This window comes from Eriocheir sinensis, chromosome 40 (assembly GCF_024679095.1).
Source record: "Eriocheir sinensis breed Jianghai 21 chromosome 40, ASM2467909v1, whole genome shotgun sequence".
NCBI classification, from domain to species: Eukaryota; Metazoa; Arthropoda; class Malacostraca; order Decapoda; family Varunidae; genus Eriocheir; species Eriocheir sinensis.
The window spans coordinates 13,604,999-13,630,343 of NC_066548.1; the positions used below are offsets into that span (position 1 = coordinate 13,604,999).

Genomic DNA, 25,345 nt, shown 5'->3' on the forward strand with positions numbered 1-25,345 from the left:
TGAGAGGAGAAAGAGGAAAGGGAATGCTAGGAAAAGAGGGAACACAGGAAACGAAAGAGAGGGGAAAGCAGGAGGGAGAGAGGAAAGGTGAGATGGAACACAGGAAAAAGTTGGAAAGTTTCGTTTAGTCGGCGCAACATCTGTGGTCATATGGAACGCAGGAAGGGAAAGAGAGGGGATGGGAGGGGAGGGCAGGAGAGTGAGAGAGGAGAAAGAGGAAAGAGAATGCTAGGAAAAGAGGGAGCACTTGAAACGAAATAGGGGGGAAAGCAGGAGGGCGAGGGGAGAGGAAAGGTGAGATGGAACGCAGGTAGGGAAAGAGAGGGGAAGGGAGGGGAGGGCAGGAGAGTGAGAGAGGAGAAAGAGGAAAGAGAATGCTAGGAAAAGAGGGAGCACAGGAAACGAAAGAGAGGGGAAAGCAGGAGGGAGAGAGGAGAGGAAAGGTGAGATGGAACGCAGGAAGGGAAAGAGAGGGGATGGGAGGGAAAGGGAGGAGGAGGGTGACTGTGTGTATACCAACTTGATGAGGATCACACCTGGCTCTCCCCCACCTCCCTCCCTCCCCTGCCGTACCTTCCTGTCCCCTAACTTCCCCCTCGTTCTGCGGTGAGGAAGAACTAAAAGAGGACCAAGTATAAGGTATGTTCACGTATTCCTTCCCCTCGCTCCTCCCTTTCCTTCCGTTCCTCAGGGCTGTATTTTAAGACACCATCGCTTCTCACATCAACTATTTCAAAAGGTCAAAGAGGGGATCAATCGGGTTTTCATGAGTGTTTTTTAAGGTTCATGGCACAGAAGAAGGATCAAACTACCACCAGGGTCATAAAACTACCCCTGGAAAGGCCTACAGCTCCTACGAAATGTTTTAAAATACGACCCTCAGTCCCCTCACTTGCTCCTTCTCCTGCTTGCCCCTACTACGGATAAATGGAGACAATAAAGACGGGACTAGAAGACAGCTAAGTATATAAATGGTTCAGGAAGCCGAACTCGCAACTTCCTCCGTCTCTACCTCCGCCGCGGGTTGGCTGGCAAGGTTACGATAGACGGTAGAAGGGTCACATTATGCTGAGGGGAGGAGGGAGGGGAGGGGTAAGGGGGAGAGGGGGGTATTATAGTGTTGTGGTGACGACGCGCTCTGGACTGGTTTGTTGCGTCAGGCCCTTGTGTGTGTGTGTGTGTGTGTGTGTGTGTTACCGACAATGACGTATCACACACTCATGATGAAGGACACAACAACAGGATCATGTGAGCCGCCTCCGACCCTCCTCCTCCATCGGCACTACCACCACCACCACCGCCACCACAACAGCCTTCCCTCCCCCTCCCGGCAAGGCAAGACATCCTGGCCCTGTCACCGCTGGCACGGCCCCGCCCCTCCACTACGTACTGGTCTACCTTTCCTTTGCCCTTCCCTCCCGGCAAGGTAAAGCAAGGCATCCTGACATTCTGCCCCGATGTCTCCTTTAGCCCGTCCGCTGCGATTGGAACGGATTCGGCTTTCACTGGTAGCCTGGTAATATATAGTCCCAGGTCTTTCTCTGCCTCTGTGGTGGATAGTGCAGTGTTTCCCATGTGGTATTGGTGTGCTGGATACCCTCTCCCAAGGTGCAGGATTTTACATTTTTCTTCACTGAATTGTAGCAGCCACTTTTTGTTCCATTCCTGTAGCTTGGTGATGTCTTCTTGTAGGAAATCCGCGGTCAAGGGGCTATTAGTACGTCTCACCCCTGCCCTTCACACCTTCACTATGTATTGGTTTAAGATTAGTCACGTCACCACCTCCTTCAACCCTTCCCATCCTTCCTCCGTTCCCTACTTCCCCCTCATTCTACGGTGGGCAAGATGGGACTAGAAGACGATTACGAAAAAGACTCGTTACACGCATTCTTTCTTTCCTTCACTTCTCCCTTTCCTTCCTTCCTTTCTTGCTCCTCCTCCAGCTTGCCTCTACTGACACGGAAAAAGAACAAGACAACAAGGATGGCCCGCATGACGTCCTGAAAGTGTCACAACTAGAAGTCAGAAAGCAGGACGGGCGTGGTGCGTTGTGAAAGAGCAGAAGGCCATTTTATTAAACATTTCGTCGCCCAAACATACACATTTAGACATGGCTTTCGTGGGAGTTGGCCAGCTTTCCGGGGGTAGTTTTTTTTTTACCCTGGAGAAGATTGGACGAGGCATCTATACCATGACCTCTAAAATATGGGAACGCATTTTACCAAGTGTTTTTGGGCTTTATAAATAGTTAATGTGAGAGTCGGTAGCGTCTAAGAATACCGACTTGAGTGTTGTAGTAGGAGGAAAAGTACGAAAAATGGAAGAAAAAAGGAAAATTAACACTAAGAAAGGAAAAGGAAAGTAAGGGCGCTAAACGAAGAAGAAGAAAAGGAGGAAAAAGAAGTAGTAGTAGTTGTAGTAGTAGTAGTAGTAGTAGTAGTAGTAGTAGTAGTAGTAGTAGTAGTAGTAGTAGTAGTAGAAGAAGAAGAAGAAGAAGAAGACGTAGAAGAAGAAAAAGAAGAAGTAGAAAAAGAAGAAGAAGAAGAAAAAGAAGAAGAAGAAGAATGAAGGAAGGAAAGAAGAAGAAGAAGAAGAGGAAGTAATGAATGAAGGAAGAAGAAGAAGAAAAAGAAGAAGCAGAAGAAGAAGAGGAAGAAGGAATAAATGAAGGAAGAAGAAAAAGAAGAAGAAAAAAGAAAAAGAGAAGAGAAACATGGAAGGCTCTCCCACAACACCTCCCCCCTTCACTATCTACGTACTGGTTCACCACTACTACTACGCCGCCGCCGCCGCTGCTAGGTTCTGCGTGACGGGAAGGTGCGGGCGCGAAGGTGTCGGCGTGAGGAGCGGAGCAGCGGCGGCATTATAACGGGGCTGGGAGGCGGAAGAGGCGGTGTTGTTACAGACAGACTAGCCTATTATAGCGTGGAGGATGCTGGGGGGTGGCGGTGCTGGGGATGCTGGTGGGGGCGCTGCGGGTAGGGGGAGGGGAATTAAGAGGGTTCGGGACTGGGGGGATCGTATACTAATGTCAGGGGGAAGGTATACAAGAGGGAGGGAGGGGTATTGTATTATCATGGCGCTGGGAGGTGAAGGTGAAAAGCACGCTCATCAAGGTTTTTTTTTTCATTCCGGTTTCGTAAGTAGGATGTGTGTGATCAGCAGAGAGAGAGAGAGAGAGAGAGAGAGAGAGAGAGAGAGAGAGAGAGAGAGAGAAGGAGGGGTTGAAAGGGCCTTCTATGTTGTGAGGCGGCGTAATGGAAGAACCGGAAGGAGGGGGAGTAAGATATGGATAAGAAAAAAAAGAGGCATAAGGAATCAGAGAAAAGAAAAATGGAAGGAAAATAAGGAAGAAAGCCGGAACGGAAGGATCTTACTTTAGAACATACGAACATAAGGAGTCTGCAAGAGGCGTAAACAAAGCAGGTCCTGTAAGCCTAACCCCACCTAACCTCACTATCCATGAATTTATCCAACCTCTTCTTGAATGTATCTATGGTATAGGCACCCACGACATGACTGCCAAGCCTGTTCCACTCATCCAACACTCTATGGTCCGTATTAAAGACACTTTGGCTTCTCACATCAGCTATTTCTAAAGGTCAAAGAGGGGGTCAGTCAGGTTCTAATGAGTGTTTCTTTAGGTTCATGGTACAGAAGAAGGGTCAAAGTACCATCAGGAGCATAAAACTACTCTTGGAAATGCCCACAACTCCTACGAAAGCCTTGTCAAATATGTGTTCTTGGGCGACGAAATGTTTTGTAATACGAGCCTATGTCTGCTGAATCTGAATTTATCTAACTTAAAACCGCTGATACGTGTCCTGCCTGGCTCTTTTACAACCAAAACCCTATTAACATCCTCTCTATCAAAGCCCTCCATCCCTTTATAAACCTCGATCAAGTCTCCTCGTAACCTTCAGCTAAGAAAGAATAAAACAAGAGAAAAAGAAATAAGAAAACTGAGAATATGAAAAAAATAAAAAAAGGACGAGAAGTGATATGTGAAAAAAGGTCGGTCTTGTGGTTAAATGAAGGCAACATGTAAACTTGGAAGAGCAGGAAACAGAGAAGGGGATAAGGATGGAAGGGAATGGCTAAGAAAGAACACAGGAGCAAGAAAATAAGGAATAAGGAAAACAAGACTAAGAGGAAATTGTTTGAAAGGAGGACGGGAAGTGCATTGTGAAGGAGGTCGGTTTTGTGGTGAGAGGAAATAAGAAGGAAACGAAGGAAGGAAGGAATGAGATAAATAACGGAAGAGCTGAGGAAGAATAACAAAGCGATGAATAAGAAGGATGGAAAACAAGAATTTTTGGAAGTATAAAAGGACGACAGGAAATACATAGTGAAAGAGATCGGTGTCGTCGTAGAAGCAAAAAGGAAGGACAACGACATTAAGGAAGAATAATGACAAGATAAATAATTAGGAAGGAAAACAACAATGGGAGTATAAACGAAGGACGGGAAATGCACTTTGTTGAGGCAGAAGGACAAATGAAGGAAAGAGAAGGGAGGGAAGGAAGGGACATTAGATAACTATGGAAGAATATAACATGAGAAATAAAGAAGAGGGAAAAGGAAATATGAAAAAAAGGATGCGAAATGGATTGCGTTGAGGTTGGACACATGAAGGGAAGAGAAGGGAGGGAAGGAAGGGACATTAGATAACTAGGGAAGAATATAACATGAGAAATAAAGAAGGAAAAGGAGATATGAAAAAAAGGATGCGAAATGGATTGCGTTGAGGTAGAAGGACAAATGAAGGAAAGAGAAGGGAGGGAAGGAAGGGACATTAGATAACTAGGGAAGAATATAACGAGAAATAAAGAAGAAGGAAAAGGAAATATGAAAAAAGGATGAGAAATGGATTGAGTTGTAGAAGGAGGAAAAATGGAGGACAGAGAAGGGAGGGAAAGAAGGGACATTAGATAACTAGGGAAGAATATAACGAGAAATAAAGAAGAAGGAAAAGGAAATATGAAAAAAAGGATGAGAAATGGACTGAGTTGTAGTAGAAGGAAAAATGGAGGAAAGAGAAGGGAGGGAAGGAAGGGACACTACAATAACTAAGAGAGGAAAGAGAAGGGAAGGAAAGGACACGACAATAACTAAGAGAGAAGTCGTGATAAATAGGGAGGAAGGAAAACACGAGTGGAGGTATGAAAGTGCGATACAAGGACGGGAAATGCATTGTGCTGTGGAAGAAGGAAATATGAAGGAAGAAGAAGGGAGGGAAGAGACTTTACGATTGCTAAGAAAGAAAGAAACGTGAGAGATAAAGAAGAAAACAGAAAACAGGACGGGAAGTGTTGTGGAAGCGGTCAGGGCTGCGGCGGGAGGGAAAAGGAAGGGAAGGAAGGATGGAGGGACGCATGAGGGTGCCTCCGACCAACGAGGGGCATTACTCAGAGGCTGATGACTGTACGGAAGGAAGTAGGGAGGCAGGGAGGGAGGAAGACGGGAAGGGAGGGAGGGGAGGGGCATTCTGCTAGCTCTGTGAGGGGCGGAACGTGACTCTCGAGGGGAAAGGGCAGGAGGAGAGGGAGGGGAAGGGGAGGTGCAAGCCAGTTGAGGCGGGCAAGGCGGGGTGAACAAGGTCTCGGATTACTGCCGCCGCCGCTACCACCACCGAGTCAAGTCCCCGCCGCCGACAACGCCGCCGCCTCCCTACGACTGACTGTTCCGCCCCTTCGTCAGCCACCGTGTCGGGGTTCTGGCTGGTGACACTTCTCATTATTAAGCAATTACGCTATGACTACACCACTCCCTCCCCAGCCATGACTGTTTCCAATGACCGCTGCTGGTATCCGTGCTTCTGGTGCTCTTCCGCTACTTCGTAAGACGCCACTTGCGGCCAACTCTGAGAGGAAAGATGCCGGCTGCGACTTATCATCATGACACACACACACACACACACACACTACAATCCGGTAAAACACACAAACACACACACGACTATCCGTCACAGCGCGGCGAACCACACACACACAAACACACACACTACAATCCGGTAAAACACACAAACACACACACGACTATCCGTCACAGCGCAGCGAACCACACACACACACACACACACACACACACACACACACACAGCTTATCTGTCATAACGTTCCACGCACGTCCTTAGTGATCCGATATAATACGGCTTAAGAATATAATAAAAATAAATAAACTTGATGGATGACACACACACACACACACACACACACACACACACACACACAAGCAACAGACCCTAACGCAACATTTTCTTACCTGCCCCCCCTTCCCCCCTCTTCTCTTCCCCCCACAACCAACAAACTCATGCTCGCCCACGGTGACGCCCTCCTCCACCTCCTCCGCTCAACTCAATCCACTCCTTCCACGCCACTTCCCTTTTCACAACACTCTCCAGCTCTCATACCCTTCCACTCCACCCCCTCCACACACCACACTCAAGCCCTTCCACTCCACTTCATTCCCTCTGACCACAACACATATATGCCCTTGCACGCCCTCCCAACCCTTCCTTTCAGCACTAACTGCATTACTTCACTTCGTCAATGCGTCCAGCCAGCCGTCCGCCCTCCCTCCCTCTTGCTGCCCCCTAACACGTGTACCTAGCTAACCAGAGCCAGGCCAAGGAGGGGACGGATGGGTGGTGGGTGGTGAAGAGTGAGTGACTGCCTGCCTCCGTGCCTGCTCATGAGTGACGGCCCTCCTCCCTTGATTCCTTCCTCTTCCTCCTCCTCCTCCTCCTCTGAGACAGTTTTACACGTGATGTTTATTCTGGTGTTAGCAAGGAAAGCAATTGGAGAGTGACAGCCCTTTCCTCAGCTTCCTATCGTTTATATCTTTCTTTTCGTTCTTCAAGATACGTTTATTCGTGATGTTTATTCCGGTGTTAGCAAGGAAAGCAATTGGAGAGTGACAGCCCTTTCCTCAGCTTCCTATCGTTTATATCCTTCTTTTCGTGATGTTTATTCTGGTGTTAGCAAGGAAAGCAATTGGAGAGTGACAGCCCTTTCCTCAGCTTCCTATCGTTTATATCTTTCTTTTCGTGATGTTTATTCCGGTGTTAGCAAGGAAAGCAATTGGAGAGTGACAGCCCTTTCCTCAGCTTCCTATCGTTTATATCCTTCTTTTCGTTCTTCATGATGCGTTTATTCGTGATGTTTATTCATGTGTTAGCAAGGTAGACAAGGCAAGCAAATTGGAGTGACTGACAATTCTTTTCTCTGCTTCATTTGCTTTCTATTTTCCTTCCTCTTCCTTCTCCGAGACAATTTTATCGGCGTTGTTTATTCTGGTTGTAGCAAGTTTGATACGGCAGGCAAATTGGAGTGACAACCTTTTACCCTGCTTCCTTTCCTTTCTGCCTTCTTTCCTCTTCGTTCTCAGAGACAAATCAATTCTCGGTGTTTAATTGAGACTGGTGGCAAGGTAGGCAAGACAGGCAAATTAGAGTGAGTGACAGCCCTATGATCTTTCTATCTTTCTTCCAATTCCTTCTTAAAAAATATATATCCATGATGTTTAATTGAGACTGGTGGCAAGGTAGGCAGATTGGAGAGACTGACAATGCTTTTTCTCTTCCTCCCTTTCTGTGTATATCTTCCTTCCTCTTTCTTCTCCGAGACAAATCAATCCACGATGTTAGAGCCTAGTGGCAAGGTAGACAATGCAAGCAGTCTGGAATGAGTAACAACCCTTTCCTCCCTTCCTTTGTATCTTCCTTCTTCCTCCTTTATCGAGACAAACCAATCCACGATGTTCAAGAGGCCGATGAGGAGCCACGGAAGGTAAACAAGGCTTGCAAATTGAAGTGAATGACAACTTTTTCCCTTCCTCACTTCCTTCCTCTTCCTACTTCTAGACGAGTCACGATGTTGAAGAGGCTGGTGGCAAGGAGACGAGGAAGGCAATCTTTTCTCTCCCTCACTTCCTTTGCATTTCCCAATCTCTTCATTCTTTCATACAAATTAATCTACGATGTTGAAGAGGCTGGTGGCGAGGAGACGAGGAAGGCAATCTCTTCTCTCCCTCACTTCCTTTGCATTTCCCAATCTCTTCATTCTTTCATACAAATCAATCTACGATGTTGAAGAGGCTGGTGGCGAGGAGACAAGGCAAGCAAATTAAGGTGAATGACAACTTTTTCCCCTCCTCCCTTCCTTTGTATCTTCCTTCTTCGAGACAAATCAATCCAATGTGGTTGGAGGCAAGGCGGGGTGAAGGTAAAGGTGAAGCAAGACATGGCAAGGCAAACAGGAGTGACTGACAATAGGCAACCTTCCTTCCTTTCTTCTCACTCTTCATGACAAGCCAATACACGATGTTGTTGTTGTTGTTGTTGTTGTTGTTGTTGTTGTTGTTGTTGTTAAGGGGAGGGCAGAGTGAGAATAGAGACAAGGCAAACCGGAATACAAGACGACTGACGATCTATCTTCCTTTCTTCTCAATCTCCAAGACAAGCCGATACTCGATCTAGTTATTGTTCTTGTTGTTGTTAAGGGGAGGGCAGGGTGAGGATAGCGACAAGGCAAACTGGAATACAAGACAACGACTGACGACCTCTCTTCCTTTCTTCTCAACCTCCAAGACAAGCTCAACTCAACCTCCAAGACAACTCGATCTAGTTATTGTTATTGTTGTTGTTAAGGGGAGGGCAGGGTGAGGATAGCGACAAGGCAAATTGGAATGATTGACAACCTTCCTTCTCACTCTTCAAGACAAGCCAATACTCGATCTAGTTATTGTTGTTGTTGTTAAGGGCAAGGGTGGGTGAGGGTGGCAAGGCAAGGCAAGGGAGGGCAGAGTAGGGCAGGCAAAGCAGACAAACTGGAATTTCCTTTGCAAATGGAAGGGAGGGGGAGGGTAAGTAGGTGAGGGGGAGCTTCCTGTTCCCCCGAGGCCAAAGTGTCGAGGCAGGAGATGGAGGAGGTGGAGGTGGAGAGGGGTAGGAGGTGGAGGTGGAAAGGGGCAGGAGGTGGAGTTGGAAAGGGCGCCCCGTCTTCCTGCCCATCACCACCATCACTACCACCACCATCATCCCTGCCACCGCCATCACCAGCACTTTCATGACCTCTCGACCCCATGTGCACACGTTCATCATGAGCGTCCTTCACACACACACACACACACACACACACACACACACACACACACACACACACACACACAAATATTATTCCGACTCACGAGGACACATTCCATTGCTCTCCGACGGCGACACTAGCTGGAGGGCACACACACACACACACACACACACACACACACACATTATCCCCACTCACGAGGGCACATTCAATTGCCCGCCAACCACAGCCCTGCAACAAGTGGGCTTAACACACACACACACACACACACACACACACACACAGAGATCCCCCCCCACCTCCCTAACACACACACGAGGGAGATAGACAAATAGATAGCGAGAAAAAAAGGAGAAACCGCTTAGGAATCAGTACACATCTTTCTAATCCGACAGGCCGAACAAAGGGACGCAGGGCAAGACAGACAGCCTGACACAATGGCCGGGAGACAGGCGAGGCAAAGGGCGAGCTGAGGCCGACCCACCGACCTCCTCACGCAGATAGATAGTGACGTGGAAACCCAAATAAATAACTTGAGCGGCGAAATCAAGCCACACACGTAATCAAGATCCAGTCCCACAAGGTTAGATACTCTCTCTCTCTCTCTCTCTCTCTCTCTCTCTCTCTCTCTCTCTCTCTCTCTCTCTCTCTCTCTCTTCATTTCTGAGTTTCCTATAATGATTTTCAACACGAGAATAGGGATCTGGAAAAATGTTGTTCAAATCGTGTTATAGATATACGCAAATCAATCAAGATCCAGTCCCCACAAGGTTAGATACTCTCTCTCTCTCTCTCTCTCTCTCTCTCTCTCTCTCTCTCTCTCTCTCTCTCTCTCTCTCTCTCTCTCTCTCTCTCTCTCTCTCTTCATTTCTGAGTTTCCTATAATGATTTTCAACACGAGAATAGGGATCTGGTAAAATGCTGTTCAAATCGTGTTATAGACATATACCATAATTCACTGCATAAGTTGTTTATTATAGGATGGGAAAAAAATGTAAGTAGATATGCTATAAATAACTCCTATAGTGAAACCAGATTGGCGAGTCCGTTGTGGCGTTGTCTCCCGCGGGTCCTTTCCTCTCCTCTGCTCTGCCACACAGTCCCAACACTTAGGCTGGTATTACAAGACACTTTGCTATATCACATCAGCTATTTCTAAAGGTCAAAGAGGGGATCAATCGCGTTTTAATGAGTGTTTCTTTAGGTTCACTGTACAGAGGAAGGCTCAAACTACCACCAGGGTCATAAAACTGCTACTGGAAATGCCCACAACTCCTACGAAAGCCTTGTCAAATATGTGTTCTTGGGGGGCGAAATGTCTCATAATACGACCCTTACTTTCCTCCTCTCATATGTTACCTATAGCTAACATAGAGAGGACGAGGTAGGTGTTGGGGCTGTGTGGCAGAGGAGAGGGGAGGAAAGGACCCGCGGGAGACAACGCCACAACGGACTCGACAATTTTGTTTCACTACAGAAGCACTAAAATATAAACCAGTAATTTCTTTAAACTCTCAAAACCAACTATAAAAAGAGGAAGCCTTTACGCCCGGCAACTGTAATACTCACACTGCTTTCTGGATTTCTATACTTGTATCTTCCCCTTCCCCCCTTAATTGTAACTGTAATACTCATACTGCTTTCTGGATTTCTATACTTGTATCTTCCCCTTCCCCCATTAATTATAACCCTCTTGTTCTGAATAAAAATCTGAAATCGTATTCTGACCAGCTTACTGTATATTTTTAAACGTGTCTTCCTTGATAATATACTACAGATAACTAATAGTCTAGCAATAGAAGACAAGATTTGAATTGGAAAATGACAGCTACCCTACTTCTACTGATATTACTTTTATTGCTGTAACTACTTTCATGTCGCCTTTCTCACCAGCCCCTCCCGCCTTGCCTGTCTGTCTCAATATATATATTTTTTTAGCTGTACTGAGGGTTAAAGAAGTGTTAATAATGTCAGGTATCTTCTGAATAAAAAAACATTTGGAAGCTTAAAAGTATGAGGGACGGAAAGTGCATTGTGAAAGAGATCGATGTTATCGTAGGAGGAAAAAAAAGTAGGAAAAAAGGCATTACGATTACTCAGAAAGAAAAGAACATGAAAAATAAGGTGGAAGGAAAACATGAATGGAAGTATGAAAGAAGAACGGGATATGCGTTGTGTTGTGGTAGGAGGAAAAATGAAGAATAAAACAAAGGAAGGAAGGGATATTACGATAGTTATAAGAACATAAAACGTGAGAAAAAAGGAGAAAGGAAATCCATTGAAAGTGCTTTATCTGCCTGGCTCGTTGTTTCCCCAGTGTTTTCCTGGCTTACTGTGATGGGGTGCTACCGTGCTACGTGTGCATGAAGTCGGGAATCTATCACCCATGCCAACTTCTCTCTCACTGCGTACCCGCCTTTATGTATGCTTGCTTCGCTGCTTCATCATGTGCTTTCCGGACCTAATGAGGAATGTTCAGAATGTTAAAGTCGTTAGCTATCGACTGTATCATGATGTGCCACCTGTCCTCTCTTTCTGCGTGTTTGTTTCGTTGTTTCATGGCTTGATCTCCTGACATGTACTGGGTGGGTCACGGTGCTGCAAGGGTTAGCTATCTATTTACCTATCGCATTTCATTCTTACCTGCCTGCATACCCACCTGTCTGTCTGAGTCGAGGTGTGCTTCCCGGATATGAAGTGGGTTGATTAGAATGTTCAAAATGATAGGTATGTTACAACCCGCTGATTACTGATGTTACCTTGACCTGAAGTAGGAGGGGAAGGTGACTGTGTGTGCTTGATGATGATAACAACAACAACAACAACAATAATAATAATAATAATAATAATAATAATAATAATAATAATAATAATAATACCCAGCCATGTGGATGAATATATACATTAAATGGGAGGGGCGGGATGTGCGTTGCATCAGCGTGTGTGTGTGTGTGCGTGTGTGTGTGTGTGTGTGTGTGTGTGTGTGTGTGTGTGTGTGTGTGTGTGTAGTGATTCGAGGGTGATGGCTCGTTACTTCCCTCCTTCAGCGCTCCTTCAGTCCTTCAGAGGGTAGGCTAGGTGTGTATGTGTGTGTGTGTGTGTGTGTGTGTGTGTGTGTGTGTAGTGATTCAAGGGTGATGGCTCGTTACTTCCCTCCTTCAGTGCTCCTTCAGTCCTTCAGAGGGTAGGCTAGGTGTGTATATGTGTGTGTGTGTGTGTGTGTGTGTGTGTGTGTGTGTGTGTGTGTAGTGATTCAAGGGTGATGGGTCGTTACTACCCCCCTTCAGTGTTCCTTCAGTCTTTCAGAGGGTAGGCTAGGTGTGTGTGTCTGTGTGTGGTGAGGCAAGAGGGATGGCTCGCTCCTTGCCTTCCTCAGCGCCTGCCCGCCCTGTTGTTTATTTCTCCAGCCCTGACCCACTCGCGCCGGGGCACTGATTGGTCCACACGCGCGGCCATACAACACTCACGCACGCACGCACACGCACACACACACAAAAAAAAACTGTACCCAATGCCGTAAAACTAGCCTTAATGGAATACTAGCAGGTAAGAACGAGCACACACACATACACACACACACACACACACACACACACACACACACACACACACACAGGAGTCATGTGCTTCCGCTACATTGTGCTTACCTATAGGAAATACAGGATTAGATTATTATATTCACGCACAGCCGGGCATGAGATACGCCTTGAAGGAACGTGTCTGTGTGGAAGGAACACACACACACACACACACACACACACACAGTCATGGATGTGGTATGCGAACTTTCCCTTTCTCCCCCATTGCATAGTTAATAATTCCCCTCCTTGTGGTGGTTGCACTTTGTAAATAAACCCATTATCATTATTATTATTACGTAGTTGTACATTTATAAATATACGTAAATACATAGATACGCATACTTACATAGAGAGGAAGATGAATGGGTATATAAATAGGAAAAGATAGGTAAAGTTGGGGGAATACCCTTTAACCGCGAGTGGCCATGGTGGCAAAGACAGAGAGATAAAACATTAGATCGATTGATATATACGGTACATACATTTCCTAGACCCCCACAACAATACACATCGCGGTCCACCCACACATCTTTTTGCGATAAGGTAAGTGTATGAGATAAAAAAAAAAACATATCTGCATAATACACACACGTTAATAGTTACCGTATGTATATTAGCCCTCAATTTGAAGGGCGGAGCCGCATACATTCTTAAGTAATTATTGGTCCGCTCAGCAAAGAGATTACCTCCGATCGTCTATTGTTTCTTGAGAGGCGTGTGAATAAGGGAGGGAAAGCTAATTTGGGTGACGAGATGAGAGAGAGAGAGAGAGAGAGAGAGAGAGAGAGAGAGAGAGAGAGAGAGAGAGAGAGAGAGAGAAAATAACTGACACTGACTGGTTTATGTACGTACGTCTCACTGACAAACATACATACTGAGAGAGAGAGAGAGAGAGAGAGAGAGAGAGAGAGGATGCTGGCGGTCAGATGAATAAGATCAAGATGGAGACAAACCAACAAAAAAGAAAATAGCCATGACCTACTAAATGATGACGATGATAAGGATAGTAGTAGTAGTAGTAGTAGTAGTAAACTTTCTTCATTTGTTTAATAATACGTAAAAAATTAAATACGTTCCAACCTAATAATTCTTAATACAAAAAACTAGAATTAAACAACCTTTAAAGCCTTCCTCCCCCCCTCCCTAACACACACACACACACACACACACACACATGCACACTCGTAAACACAACACACACAGACTCTTTACCATTCTCTTTACCCTCAACATTCCCTCTCTCACAGTTAAACATTTTCCTTCCTTTCTCTTCCACAAACGGATAAATAAAGATAGATATACAAACTGACACAGATAGCTAGATAAGATAGGATAGGCAGACATTATACTGAAAACAGAATTAGAAAACATATCAAACTAGCAACAGATAACGTAAACATACCACATTTATAAACACACACACATACACACAAAATATTCCATTCCTCCCAGTCAGTCCCTCAGCGGCCGGCGGCATCTACCTCGTCCACATCACCATGACCACCTTCACTTTATAGTTCCCCTGAGGCACCCAGTGATTCCAGTCCCCTCCGCTGCTCACTCTCCCCGTTACTGACGTGTAGGAAGGTAGCGGGAAAGGGGCGGGGAGGGGGGAGGGACGATTTAAAGGTCTACCGTTCGCTTGATTAATAGACCTGACTTGGGGAGATGGAGGAGGAGGGGTCGGGGAGAAGGTCGTTGATAAGGTAGGTGGACAAAACGATATAGGAAGATGAGGAGGAGGGGGCGGGGACGATGTCGTAGAAAAGGCAGGTGGACAAGACGATGTAGGAAGATGAGGAGGGGGAGAAGGTTGAAGGTAATGATAGGTTGAATAGCGGTGACGATAGAGTGGATTTAAAAGTACCGTTCATAGCATACTTGTTTCTGGTCCACGGTTGGTTGGTGCATAAATAAGGGTGGGACGGGTGACGGTGTAAGTGGATGAGGTACTGTCAATGAGGCTACGGACTAACAGCGTAATAGCTGATGCAGGTGGATTTAGAGTTACCGTTCATGACTTGTTTCTCGTTGAGGATAGAAGAGGCGGAGATAAGTGAAGTACAGGAGCCAAAGTGTGGAAAGGTGCTATCAATGAGAATAAAGCCCGGGATTAACACAGATGATAATGCGATAACATGGTGCAGGTGAACTTAAAGATACCGTTCACAGCTATTTTGGCTGAAGATGAAAGAGGCGGTGATAAGTGAAGTACAGGAGCCAGCGTACGAAAAGGTGCTGTCAATGAGGCTAAAGACTGGAATTAACACTAGATAGCAAGGTAATAGGGTGCAGGTGGGTTTAAAGACACCGCTCACAATTTGTTATCGGCGTCACAGACGCCGATCAACAGATTGTCCATCTTCTTAGTGTTGTTGTTGTTCTCTCCAAATTGTTTTCCTGGCTTACCCATGCATTGTAGACATGACATTGTATAATAGCATTTGTTAGCCCTGATGAACCCTACAATATAGCATTATAGGCAAAGGCAAAGTCAGCAAAGGCCGGTAGGCCTTCACAGTAGGACCTGATGGTCGGCCCCAGCCCGTTGTGACGCAGGCAAGTGTTTATAGTGGCGCCATCTTTACTCTTCAGCATTTTCCATTTTAGAACCCTAGTTGCATAATATAAATTGTTGGGAGGGTGTTGGAGGGTCATGCGACGCCGATTTAACACAGTTTTTGTGCTATTAACACTTGTTTCTGGTTAAGAGGTGGAGATGAGTGAAGTGCAGGAGCCAGTGTATGCAAAGGAGGTGTTATCAATGAGGCTAATGACTGGAATTAACACTAGATAGGGAGATAACAGGGTGCAGGTGGGTTTAAGATACCGTTCACAGCTTGCTTCTGGTTAAGGATGGGCGAGGTGGAGATGAGTGAAGTACGGGAGCCAGTGTATGGAAAAGAGGTGCTGTCAATAAGGCTAAAGACTGCAATTAATAACTAGGTAGCGAGATAGAAGGGTGGAAGTGGATTGAAAGATACCGTTCACGGCTTGTTTCTGTTATAAGGACAGAAGAGGCGGAGGCAAGTGAAGTACAGGAGCCAGCGTAAGAAATGGAGGTGCTGTCAATGAGGCTAAAGACTGAAGGTAGCGGGGTCACAGGGCGTGTTTCAAGATGTCGCTCACAACTTGTTTCTGGTAAGGGATGAACGAGGTGATGAGGGAAATACAGAAGCCAAAGTAAGAAAAGAGGTGCTGTCAATGAAGCTAAAGACTGAGATTAACACTGTAGATTGCGAGAAAAAAGGATGCAGGTGGATTTAGATACCGTTCACATGTCTAGGACGGAAGAGGCGGAGACAAATGAAGTACAGAAGCCAAAGTAAGAAAAGAGGTGCTGTCAATGAAGCTAAAGACTGAGATTAACACTGTTGATTGCGAAAAAACAGGGTGCAGGTAGATTTAGATACCGTTCACATGTCAAGGATGGAAGAGGCGGAGATAAGTGAAGTAGGTACAGGAGCCAGTGTATGGAAAGGAGGTGCTGTCAATGAGGCTAAGACAGGAATTAACACTGTAGGTAGGGAGTCATCGAGTGCAGGTGGAGCTAAAGATACCGTATTTTTTCTGGCTTATAGAAAGGACGAGGTGGAGATAAGTAAAGTAAAGGAGCCAGCATATGCAAAGAGGTGATGTCAATGAGACTTAGGACTGAGATTAACATTGTAGGCAGCGGGGTAACAGGGTGCAGGTGGATTTAAAGCTCCGGCTCACGACTTGCTTCTAGCGCAGAGTGGTGGGCGGGGCACAGATAAGGCAAGTGCAGATGGCGGTGTAAGTGGATGGGTGGAACAGCGGCAGTGGGATGGGACGGACTGCCTGGTGGAACGTAGTGAGAGGAGGGTGAAGGGGTGTGTGGAAAGGGTGTGTGGAAAGGGAAAGCGACGCCGAAGGGTGGCAAAGCGGAGAGCTGGGAGAAAGGAAATGGACGGGGGTGAAACGAGGGAGTGTAAGATGGTGGAAGAGAAGGAGGAGAAGAGGATGGAGGAGAAGGATGGTGCTTGGAGTAGGTGCCTGAGAACAAGAGGAGGGGAGAGGAGAGCAAACATAAGAGGTGTAGGTGGATGGACTGAAGAGGAAGAAGAGGAGGCGGCGGCAAGAAGTGGGAGGGGATTGTTGAGAGTTGGGATTGCTGGAGGCCGTATGCGGTCAAGTCTTGGTGACTCATGCCCTGCCTCCTCCCCAATCCCCCTCCCACCACTCTCGCACACCTTCCCCACCCCTCCCTCTTCCCCCAGCCAGCCGCTGCACCCACAATACGCCCTCCTTCGTTCCTTCCCCACGCATTCAACCAGCCAGTCAGCATCTATCCTTGGTTCATCTCCTCCCCGAGGCTGAAACAGAGCCCTCAGAGCCCTATGCACCCTTCCTTGTCCCGAGAAAGAGGGAAGGCGATGGGGGAGGCAGTGACGGCGACCTTGAGAGGGTAGGAGTGGGGAGAGGCACAGAGGGAGCAGAGAGGGTAGGAAGAAGGGAGGGAAGATGAGCGGAGAGGCACGAGGGAGGAGGGAAGAGCCACGCTACATCACCACACAATACCCTCCCCTTCACACACACACACACACACACACACACACACAAGTGCCTCTCGCTCTCCGCTGATACAAGAGGCGTCATCTCAAGCTGTCTAATGCTGCATGGTTGCCAGACACAGGTGTAAATTTTTATCTGCAGAAGGAGCAGAAAGAGGATATATAGAAAGGGCGACCACCTACAGAAAGAGGAAGAAAAGCCGGAAAATCTTCAAGAAAACGCGGGAGAAAATGTGGAGGATGAAATATACGAGGAAGAGAAAGCAGGGAGGATGATCTACACGAGGAAGAGAAGGGAAAAGGGGGAGAGAAAGCATGGTGGAAAGCGGCTGATGTCAGAGATAAGAGATGATAGTGGAACGTGACTGTTGTTGGTATTGTCATTGTCCTCTGACTGTGTGTGTGTGTGTGTGTGTGTGTGTGTGCGCTTGGCATGTGTATGTATTTGTTCAAGGATAATCTTGTGGCTAATAGTCTGACCTCTCTCTCTCTCTCTCTCTCTCTCTCTCTCTCTCTCTCTCTCTCTCTCTCTCTCTTTCTCTCTCATCACCCCCTTGAGGTAAGCATCAGATTAAACACTGATTCAACATCCTGGTTGTAGAATTTATTTTATTATTTTCTTCTTTTGTCAATATATTATTTCTTAAGACGGAAAAACACGGATAAATGAATCATAATTATCGCAGACTGATATCTAATCACACACACACACACACACACACACAATTTTCTAAACCGAGTAAGTTGATCAAAGAGATGTTGACTAATAATGGAATCGTGTGTTCTAAAGGACATACGTAGACAAGTTGAAGATATATTTCAATGACAACATGGGATATACAATAGAGGGACATCTACGTGCCTGACTCAACCCTGTAAATAGGAATTAACTCACACACTTCATGCACAGGTACGTAAATACTTCTTTCTACTTTCTCTTCCTTGTGTAAATATTCTCCTCCATGTTTTCCCTCACTCACTAACTCATTGCCCTCATGATTTCCCTCTTTCTTCACCTTCACCTCTTTTTGTAGATAATCCTGCTTCCTATGATATTTCCTCCTGCACACACACACACACACGCACACTCGCGGCCTCCAGGGGACCACACACTCTCACTTCAGGAGGGACACCAAGGCCGCTGAAGTGTGCCAGCATTCCACACTTCCACGCAAGACTACATTCCTCATGGCCCAGCAGAAACGGGGATGAGAGGGAGGAGAAAGAGGAGAAGGGGGAGGATGGGGTAGGGAGGAGAGATGGGGGGGAGGGCTGACTTATTCATTTTAGGCCAGTAGAGAAGGAGAGAAAAAGAAAGGGGAGGAGGATAAAGAGGAGGGTAAGGGCAGGACTGATTTAGGAAAAATCTGAGGAATGGATGCGGCCGTGACAGCATCCGGAAGGCCGCTTTGATGTCTAATTTTTCCTCCTTTGCCATAAGTTACTGTGCGCCCCCTCCACCCCTCTTTTTCAACGTTTCTGTCCTCTTCCAAGAAACACACACACACACACACACAGTGAACTTCAAGTCATCAGTATTTTTTTTCATTCCTTTTAGTCAATGAGTCACTTTCATCTACACACACACACACACACACACACACACACACGAACTGATGACTGAAGAGAAACTATCAACCTCCACTTATATCCCAAGGCACTGCGGAGTCACGGTGGTTAACTTTTTTTTTTGTCTTCGTGTGTTCTTTTTTCTTTCCTTTTGTTCCACGACGAAAATATATCGCTCGGCTACACCTGAACGAGGCTGCCGGGAGGAAAACACGGAAAGAAAATATAACGACAAAAATAAAAGCGACGACGTATTCACAAATGTCTGGCAATCATGACCCAACCCGACCGACCAGACTGGCGATCTGAACCCATCAAGGAATAAATTTAACTCCAATAATAATCACAATAATAATAATAATAATAATGATGAAAATAGAAAGGACGAGAGAAGCATCACAGAACAAAGAACAAGAAAAATTAATCGAAAAACAGTGTGTGTGTGTGTAAGAGAGAGAGAGAGAGAGAGAGAGAGAGAGAGACTTAGCTTATGACAACACAATTTTTTTTTTTCACAACTTTTCCTGGACGTGGCTTCTCGCAATCATCACCAACCTTCGGAAACGTTTATATTGGGATGAAAATATTGGGTTACAGATCAACTTGGCGCCATAAACAAGAGACTGGCCAAGAAAGAAGCACTGATTAAGAGAAGGAAAGAGAGGAAGAAGGAAAAGGAGGAGGAGGAGATAAGAGAAGAAGAAAAAGGAGGAGGAGGAGATAAGAGAAGAAGGAAAAGGAGGAGGAGGAGATAAGAGAAGAAGGAAAAGGAGGAGGAGGAGACACCGAAAGTACTTGAAATATCCCGTCACTGGAAATACCAAACGGTGAAACCCTGATCCTGCGTAGCTTACTCACCAGCTACATCCTTTAAAAAAAACGTTTCTGAGACAGACAGATATAATGACAAGCCCCAGGCAAGTGAGGGACGTATCCTTCCTCTAAACGACAACCCTAAACAATAAAATCAACAGAAGTTACTTAAACCGGAAACATCATAAGGGAAACTCAAAACGCCATTGACGCCATGCAGACAGGTAGAGGCGATGCAACACCAGCTAGCCAACGAGCCAGCCAGCCAGCCACCTGCTTCCCTGCCTCCCTCGCCTCAGTTTCCGGCAACCACACATTTTCCGGTAGGGGAGACGAAGAACCCTTGATGAGAGTGTCGAGGGCGGTGAATGTCGCGGGGAATACTGGGGAGGGAGACGGGGGGGAGGGGGGAACAAGAGGTGGGGGGTACGAGGTGGTTGCGAAGTGCTGAGGGGCAAGGGACAGAGGGCGGACAGGGGTAGCCATGAAGTGCAGGTGGGCCATCATGGAACACGGGGACGGAGATCAATACTGGAGGGGCGTCCCGTCATCATTCGCTCGCGTGGTACAGGGGAGCGACGAGGGGAAAGAGGGGTGGGGAGGGAGGGATGGAGGGAGCGCTGCTGCTCATAGTAACCAGAAACAGAGGCGGTGAGTTGGCAGTGCAATTTTTTATTCGATCGTGAAAATACAAAACAAAGGGAACACATTCTAGGATCATCTTACTGAAGTGGAGAGGGAATCAAGGAGATTAACCCCCTCCCTGAAATATGACATAGGCTAAAAGCGATTTTTGGAGTACGGTATAGCTATATTAATAAAGCTATGAACAAATTTTGGTATATAAATTGTAGTGATCTTAAATTTGGCTCAAAACTGCCTCCTAAAAAATCAATATATATTCAATTTCAGATGCTGCTCTGCTTTATACTTTTGGGGATGATCAGAGAATAGAAAAAAAAAATACAAGAACAAGAACCCAATCCCCAATAAGGAAAACAAATAACATACTAATACCATCTCTTTGTTTTTATGGGAGCAGCATCTTAGTTTTCCCGACCTTTATGCAGTTTCTTTACCATGTGATAAGAAAAATACATAAATTAAAACACCATGAGCGTCAACGGAACGGGGGCTGCCGGACCGCGAGGAACATGGAGTAGAAATTAGTTAGGTAAATGGGTCGTTGAGGCACCCAGAGGGCCATTCCTGGTGCCCAATTCGCGTCTTCCATGTGAAAACCAGCGGAGTGCCCAGACCCAATTATCCCGGTGAAGCTCGGCAGTCCCTCTCAAGGTCTGTCTATCAAGAGGTTTCAATGTTGTGGCCTGTGGGATGCTGCGGTCACCCCCCCTCTCAGCCCACTCTCCCATGGGTACTCCCTCCTCCCTATAGGCAGGTGATGTGATTTTCTCTCTCTCTCTCTCTCTCTCTCTCTCTCTCTCTCTCTCTCTCTTAAATGACAGGAAACACCAGTTAATTATCATTCCCATTATTCATGTGTCATCACTACCGACACTCTGTACTACTTGCCCAACCCCGCACTGCTGGATATGCTGGTGGTGGCAGTGTCGTAAGCTTGAGAGACAATAACACATCTACCCGCAGCATTCACCACCTTTCAACCGCGCAACAAACCCCGTGGCAACGGAGGTGGGCGGGGCGGGAAGAGCAACAGGTGAGACAAACCTCACACACACACACACACTCCCACGGTGGTCAGTCCGCTGTAGTAATAATGACACCTACGCTGAACAGGTGATCATCTTCCCTAGCAATGTTTTGGACCCCCCCTCCCCTTCTCATCCTGGGTCTGGTCTCAATACGGTCTCCAAACCACTGTCGGGTCTACAGGTGGTCGCCTTCATTACAAAACACAAAGACATGACGCATCACGACTGGAAATGACGTTCCTTACTTCTCTGGGAATATGTGTGGGAGAAAGGGAAGGGAGGACGGGAAGGTGACGTCACCATCCATCCGGCGGGGTCATCCATCGGTAAAGAGGTACAGTGCGAGGCCGACTTGGATGCTTCTCTCCAGAATATAAAAACTGCCCAGAAAAGATTACGGGATTTATAATAATTTTGATGAAGGCACTTCAGTCTTTTACGACTCGTCAACAAAGACTAGCACCGTACAGCCGTGGCATTTCCTCTTAATTTTATGCAGGACACATAAGATACGTCGAACTGCAGGATGTGTTAACTCCCGTGAGCCTCAACAGTGCCAAGCTGTCCGCTGCTCGCCGGACTCAACTCAAGTCCCTCGCCCACACTTAAGGGGCGTCGATCTCTTGACCTAAGGCTGTGGTGAGCTGAGGGTGGGAATGTGAATTCCGGGCACGCGTCTCTGAGGGTACACATACAGCGGCGCCTGTCTACCGGGTCACCCGAGTGGGCTGGGAACCACCTGACGAAATATATATATATATATATATATATATATATATATATATATATATATATATATATATATATATATATATATATATGTGTGTGTGTGTGAGAGAGAGAGAGAGAGAGAGAGAGAGAGAGAGAGAGAGAGAGAGAGAGAGAGAGAGAGAGACTGCACGGTCAAAAGAGGCACAGGAGGGCAGCAGAGTTGCCGACAGAGGCATGTGGAAGGTTTCACAAGCGCCGCAAACATCACATCCTAGGCTAGCGGCGTCAATAAAGAGAGGGAATGGCAGGGTTCAGACATTGATAACCCGACGGGTACCATCCAACTAGTTGACATGCAAGCGTGCAGACCCAACCTTTCGGCTCCTCCACCTCTCCCGAATTCCACCCCCGCTTTCTCTACAAAAGTGCCCTTCATTCCTGAGGTGCAGTGTCTGAGTTTGGCAGTTCCAAGCACCGTGATCTCACGCCACCACTGCCTCACAGCTGCGGTGACGACGAGATAACCAGCACACCAGGCAAGGATTGAGAAGGGAGGGGGGGGGGGGGGTTGATGTCATGCGCCTCACCAAGCGAAACATAGTGGGAGCCAGCAGTGACACATTTATTCCTCGGCCAACACACTGCACCGAGGAGCTGCCAATTAGCTGCTCTCTGACTTATTGTTTACAGTCGCAAGCAATGTTCGACTTTCTGTAGTACGAAAAAGACATGAACATAATGAGAACGTATTAAAGTATACAAGCTACTGCAGCTCGCAAACCATATTTATGAAAGACTACTGTATGTCATTTGATGACACCGTCATCTAAATGCAGATCTTATCCCTCCAGGACTGCTTATCACGGTGCCAACATTAAACAAACCAACTGTGAGATGACTGAGTCACTAAGCCCTACGGCCTCCTGGAGAGAACCAGACGGCAAGGCTGACCCTCAAAGTGCGTGTGGGTGTGGAAGAGCATTGCTGGTTAGGGGTGAGGGTACTGGAGACGAGTAAGACGTGGGAAGAGCGCCGAAAGGGAGGGAAGAGGCCAAAGGCTGCACTCGTTCGCATTAAGCCCAAGAACACTTAAAGACTAGTTTCCTGTGTTTTGCGTGGGGATGAACTGCAGCAGGATAGACGTCCACCTTCCCCCGAAGGCAACTTTCGCTCTCCAGTCACTGCGGGGGTAACGCCCCTCACCACCACCACCACCACCACTGTCCAGGCAGATATCCCACAAGTGGAGGATTAGTTTAATACAGAGACTAATCAATCTGTGACAGAGTACACCAAATATTTATAAAATTGTTGAGTCGAAACCACGGCTATATGATTGGATAGTAAAATCTTTCTGTTTATACAACTAAACAAGATCATTCATCAAACGCAGTCACCATCATGAGAAAAGACGAACAACGGAAGTGGTCGCAGGAGGGGATGGACGTATCCTCTCATCCCTTCCTCAACACACACACACACACACACACACACGTCAATGATCGACCCAGTAGCAGGCAAGCAGTCCGATGAGGACATTTATATATGTCTATCTATAGATGGTACACAGATGTAGATAGAGGGATTTATAAAATTAGTGTCAATGAATCTACATATCCAAGGATGAAAATTATAGACGATTCTTGAATCCTCTATAAAATCCAAACACACACACACCCACACCTGAGAGAGAGAGAGAGAGAGAGAGAGAGAGAGAGAGAGAGAGAGAGAGAGTGTGGGCGAGTGAGGCTTGGCGGGGCGGTGACGTCACGCGTGGCGGCGCTTCCTCCCCCCTGGGCGGATGTGCGTGGGGCTCCTCCTAGAAAGGGAAACACCACCGCGGCCAGCCAGCCATTCTTCCCTTCCTTCAGGCCTTGACGCGCCTCAACTCTCACCTGGGGCCATGGCAACGCTGTTCGGCCCTCCTACAGTACTGGCCCCAGTCACCCAGCCTTGTTTCCTGGTCACTCTTTTCAGTTTCCTCCCTCTTCCTCTACACGTCACCGCTGCCACCTGCCTCCCTCACAGCAGCTGGCGTGAGGTGTGGATCGTGGCGCCGGTAATGATATAATGGAGGTTTTTGAAGTACGTGATACATAAAAGGGCATGGTAAATGCGAGAATGGTAAATGGCGATGCTTTGTTGCAGTACTACAATAACAGCACTGAAGCTTATAACCCTTGGATTCATTACAAGGAATAAAAAATATTAAATTCAATCCTCTTAATATCGACTATACACAATCATGCAAAGTCTGCATATAGATATGTACTTATCAGTTACACACACACACACACACACACACCTATATATATATATATATATATATATATATATATATATATATATATATATATATATATATATATATATATATATAATCTAAGTTCTGTAAATGTTGGGTCGGGATTGACGTGTATAGATGGTTAAGTCGTAAAGGAGTAACAAGTGATCACGACAGCAGGTCAAGGTTCCGGGATGACCCAAGGTGGCGGGTGACATCATTCATGTGCGGGCGATGGATCACTCGCTATGTAAGGACTAAGGAGGAGTGGGTGGAGGGGAGGCAGGGCAGCCTATCGCATCCTCATAAGAGTCTGGTCCAATGAGCGGATTTAGCCATGAAACATTTTCCATGCAACAATTACCCTGGCCATGGGCTCCTACTTAGGTTGTCTGACACATGCCAATCCCACGCAGCCCCGCCCCCCCTGATGAGTGGCAGATGGCATTAGCCTGCCACATCCTCCCCCTGCCAGGGTGGACTCCCGACCCACCGACCCCACACATGTTCCTGCCGCCCCTCCGTCCCGCCCCAGCGACACTGACTCCGCACGCTGTCCCTCGGGCAAATGAAGGAGTGTCTTACCAGCACTTTGGTGAAGCGGCGTTCCAACTCATCGGTGTCTGGCATAGGTAACTTGTCCTTTGTCAGCGAGGCTCCTCCTCCACCACCGTACACGCCATTATTCCTCACTGGCTGCTCCCCTCCCCGTTCCCCAATGCACTTACTGTCAGCACTTCCCATATTTGCCACTTATATCATTACATCCATAAAATAGAAAACTGTATTATTATAAAGTGTCTCCGAACACAGTGAGCGGCACCGCATCACCTCTCCCCTCGCATGGTTCAGACGGTACTGGAGCTGCCGAGTGTTTGGGTTGGTGGCTCACACACTGGGACGCGCTGCGCATGCGCTCTCTCGCTCTCGGTCTCGCCCATAATCATCGCGCCCTTGAATGGCAATGAGCCACAATATCAGGATATTCATTAATTTTTAACATCTTTTGATAAAATACGTTCAATTTAGACTCCCATTAGCCATTGAACAAAGTTATTAATCTCATGAAGCAGAAATTGATGAGATAAATAAA

General features: G+C 46.7%; 1 protein-coding gene and 1 long non-coding RNA gene across 3 annotated transcripts in view; one reads left to right on the top strand and one right to left on the bottom strand.

Annotated features, from left to right (window-relative positions):
• LOC127009383 (formin-like protein) overlaps positions 1–25,119 on the bottom strand; it is a 58,997-nt gene extending 33,878 nt beyond the window's left edge. For both annotated transcript variants that reach the window (XM_050882423.1, XM_050882422.1), the window contains exon 1: positions 24,838–25,119. In XM_050882423.1, the coding sequence (XP_050738380.1) occupies positions 24,838–24,996 (159 nt within the window). In that variant the 5' untranslated portion in view covers positions 24,997–25,119. The remainder of the gene's footprint in view (positions 1–24,837) is intronic.
• LOC127009385 (uncharacterized) lies at positions 13,517–19,552 on the top strand. Its single transcript, XR_007761905.1, has 2 exons — positions 13,517–15,924; positions 16,067–19,552. It is a non-coding gene; the product is annotated as an uncharacterized LOC127009385 (long non-coding RNA).
• Positions 25,120–25,345: the final 226 nt, after the last annotated feature.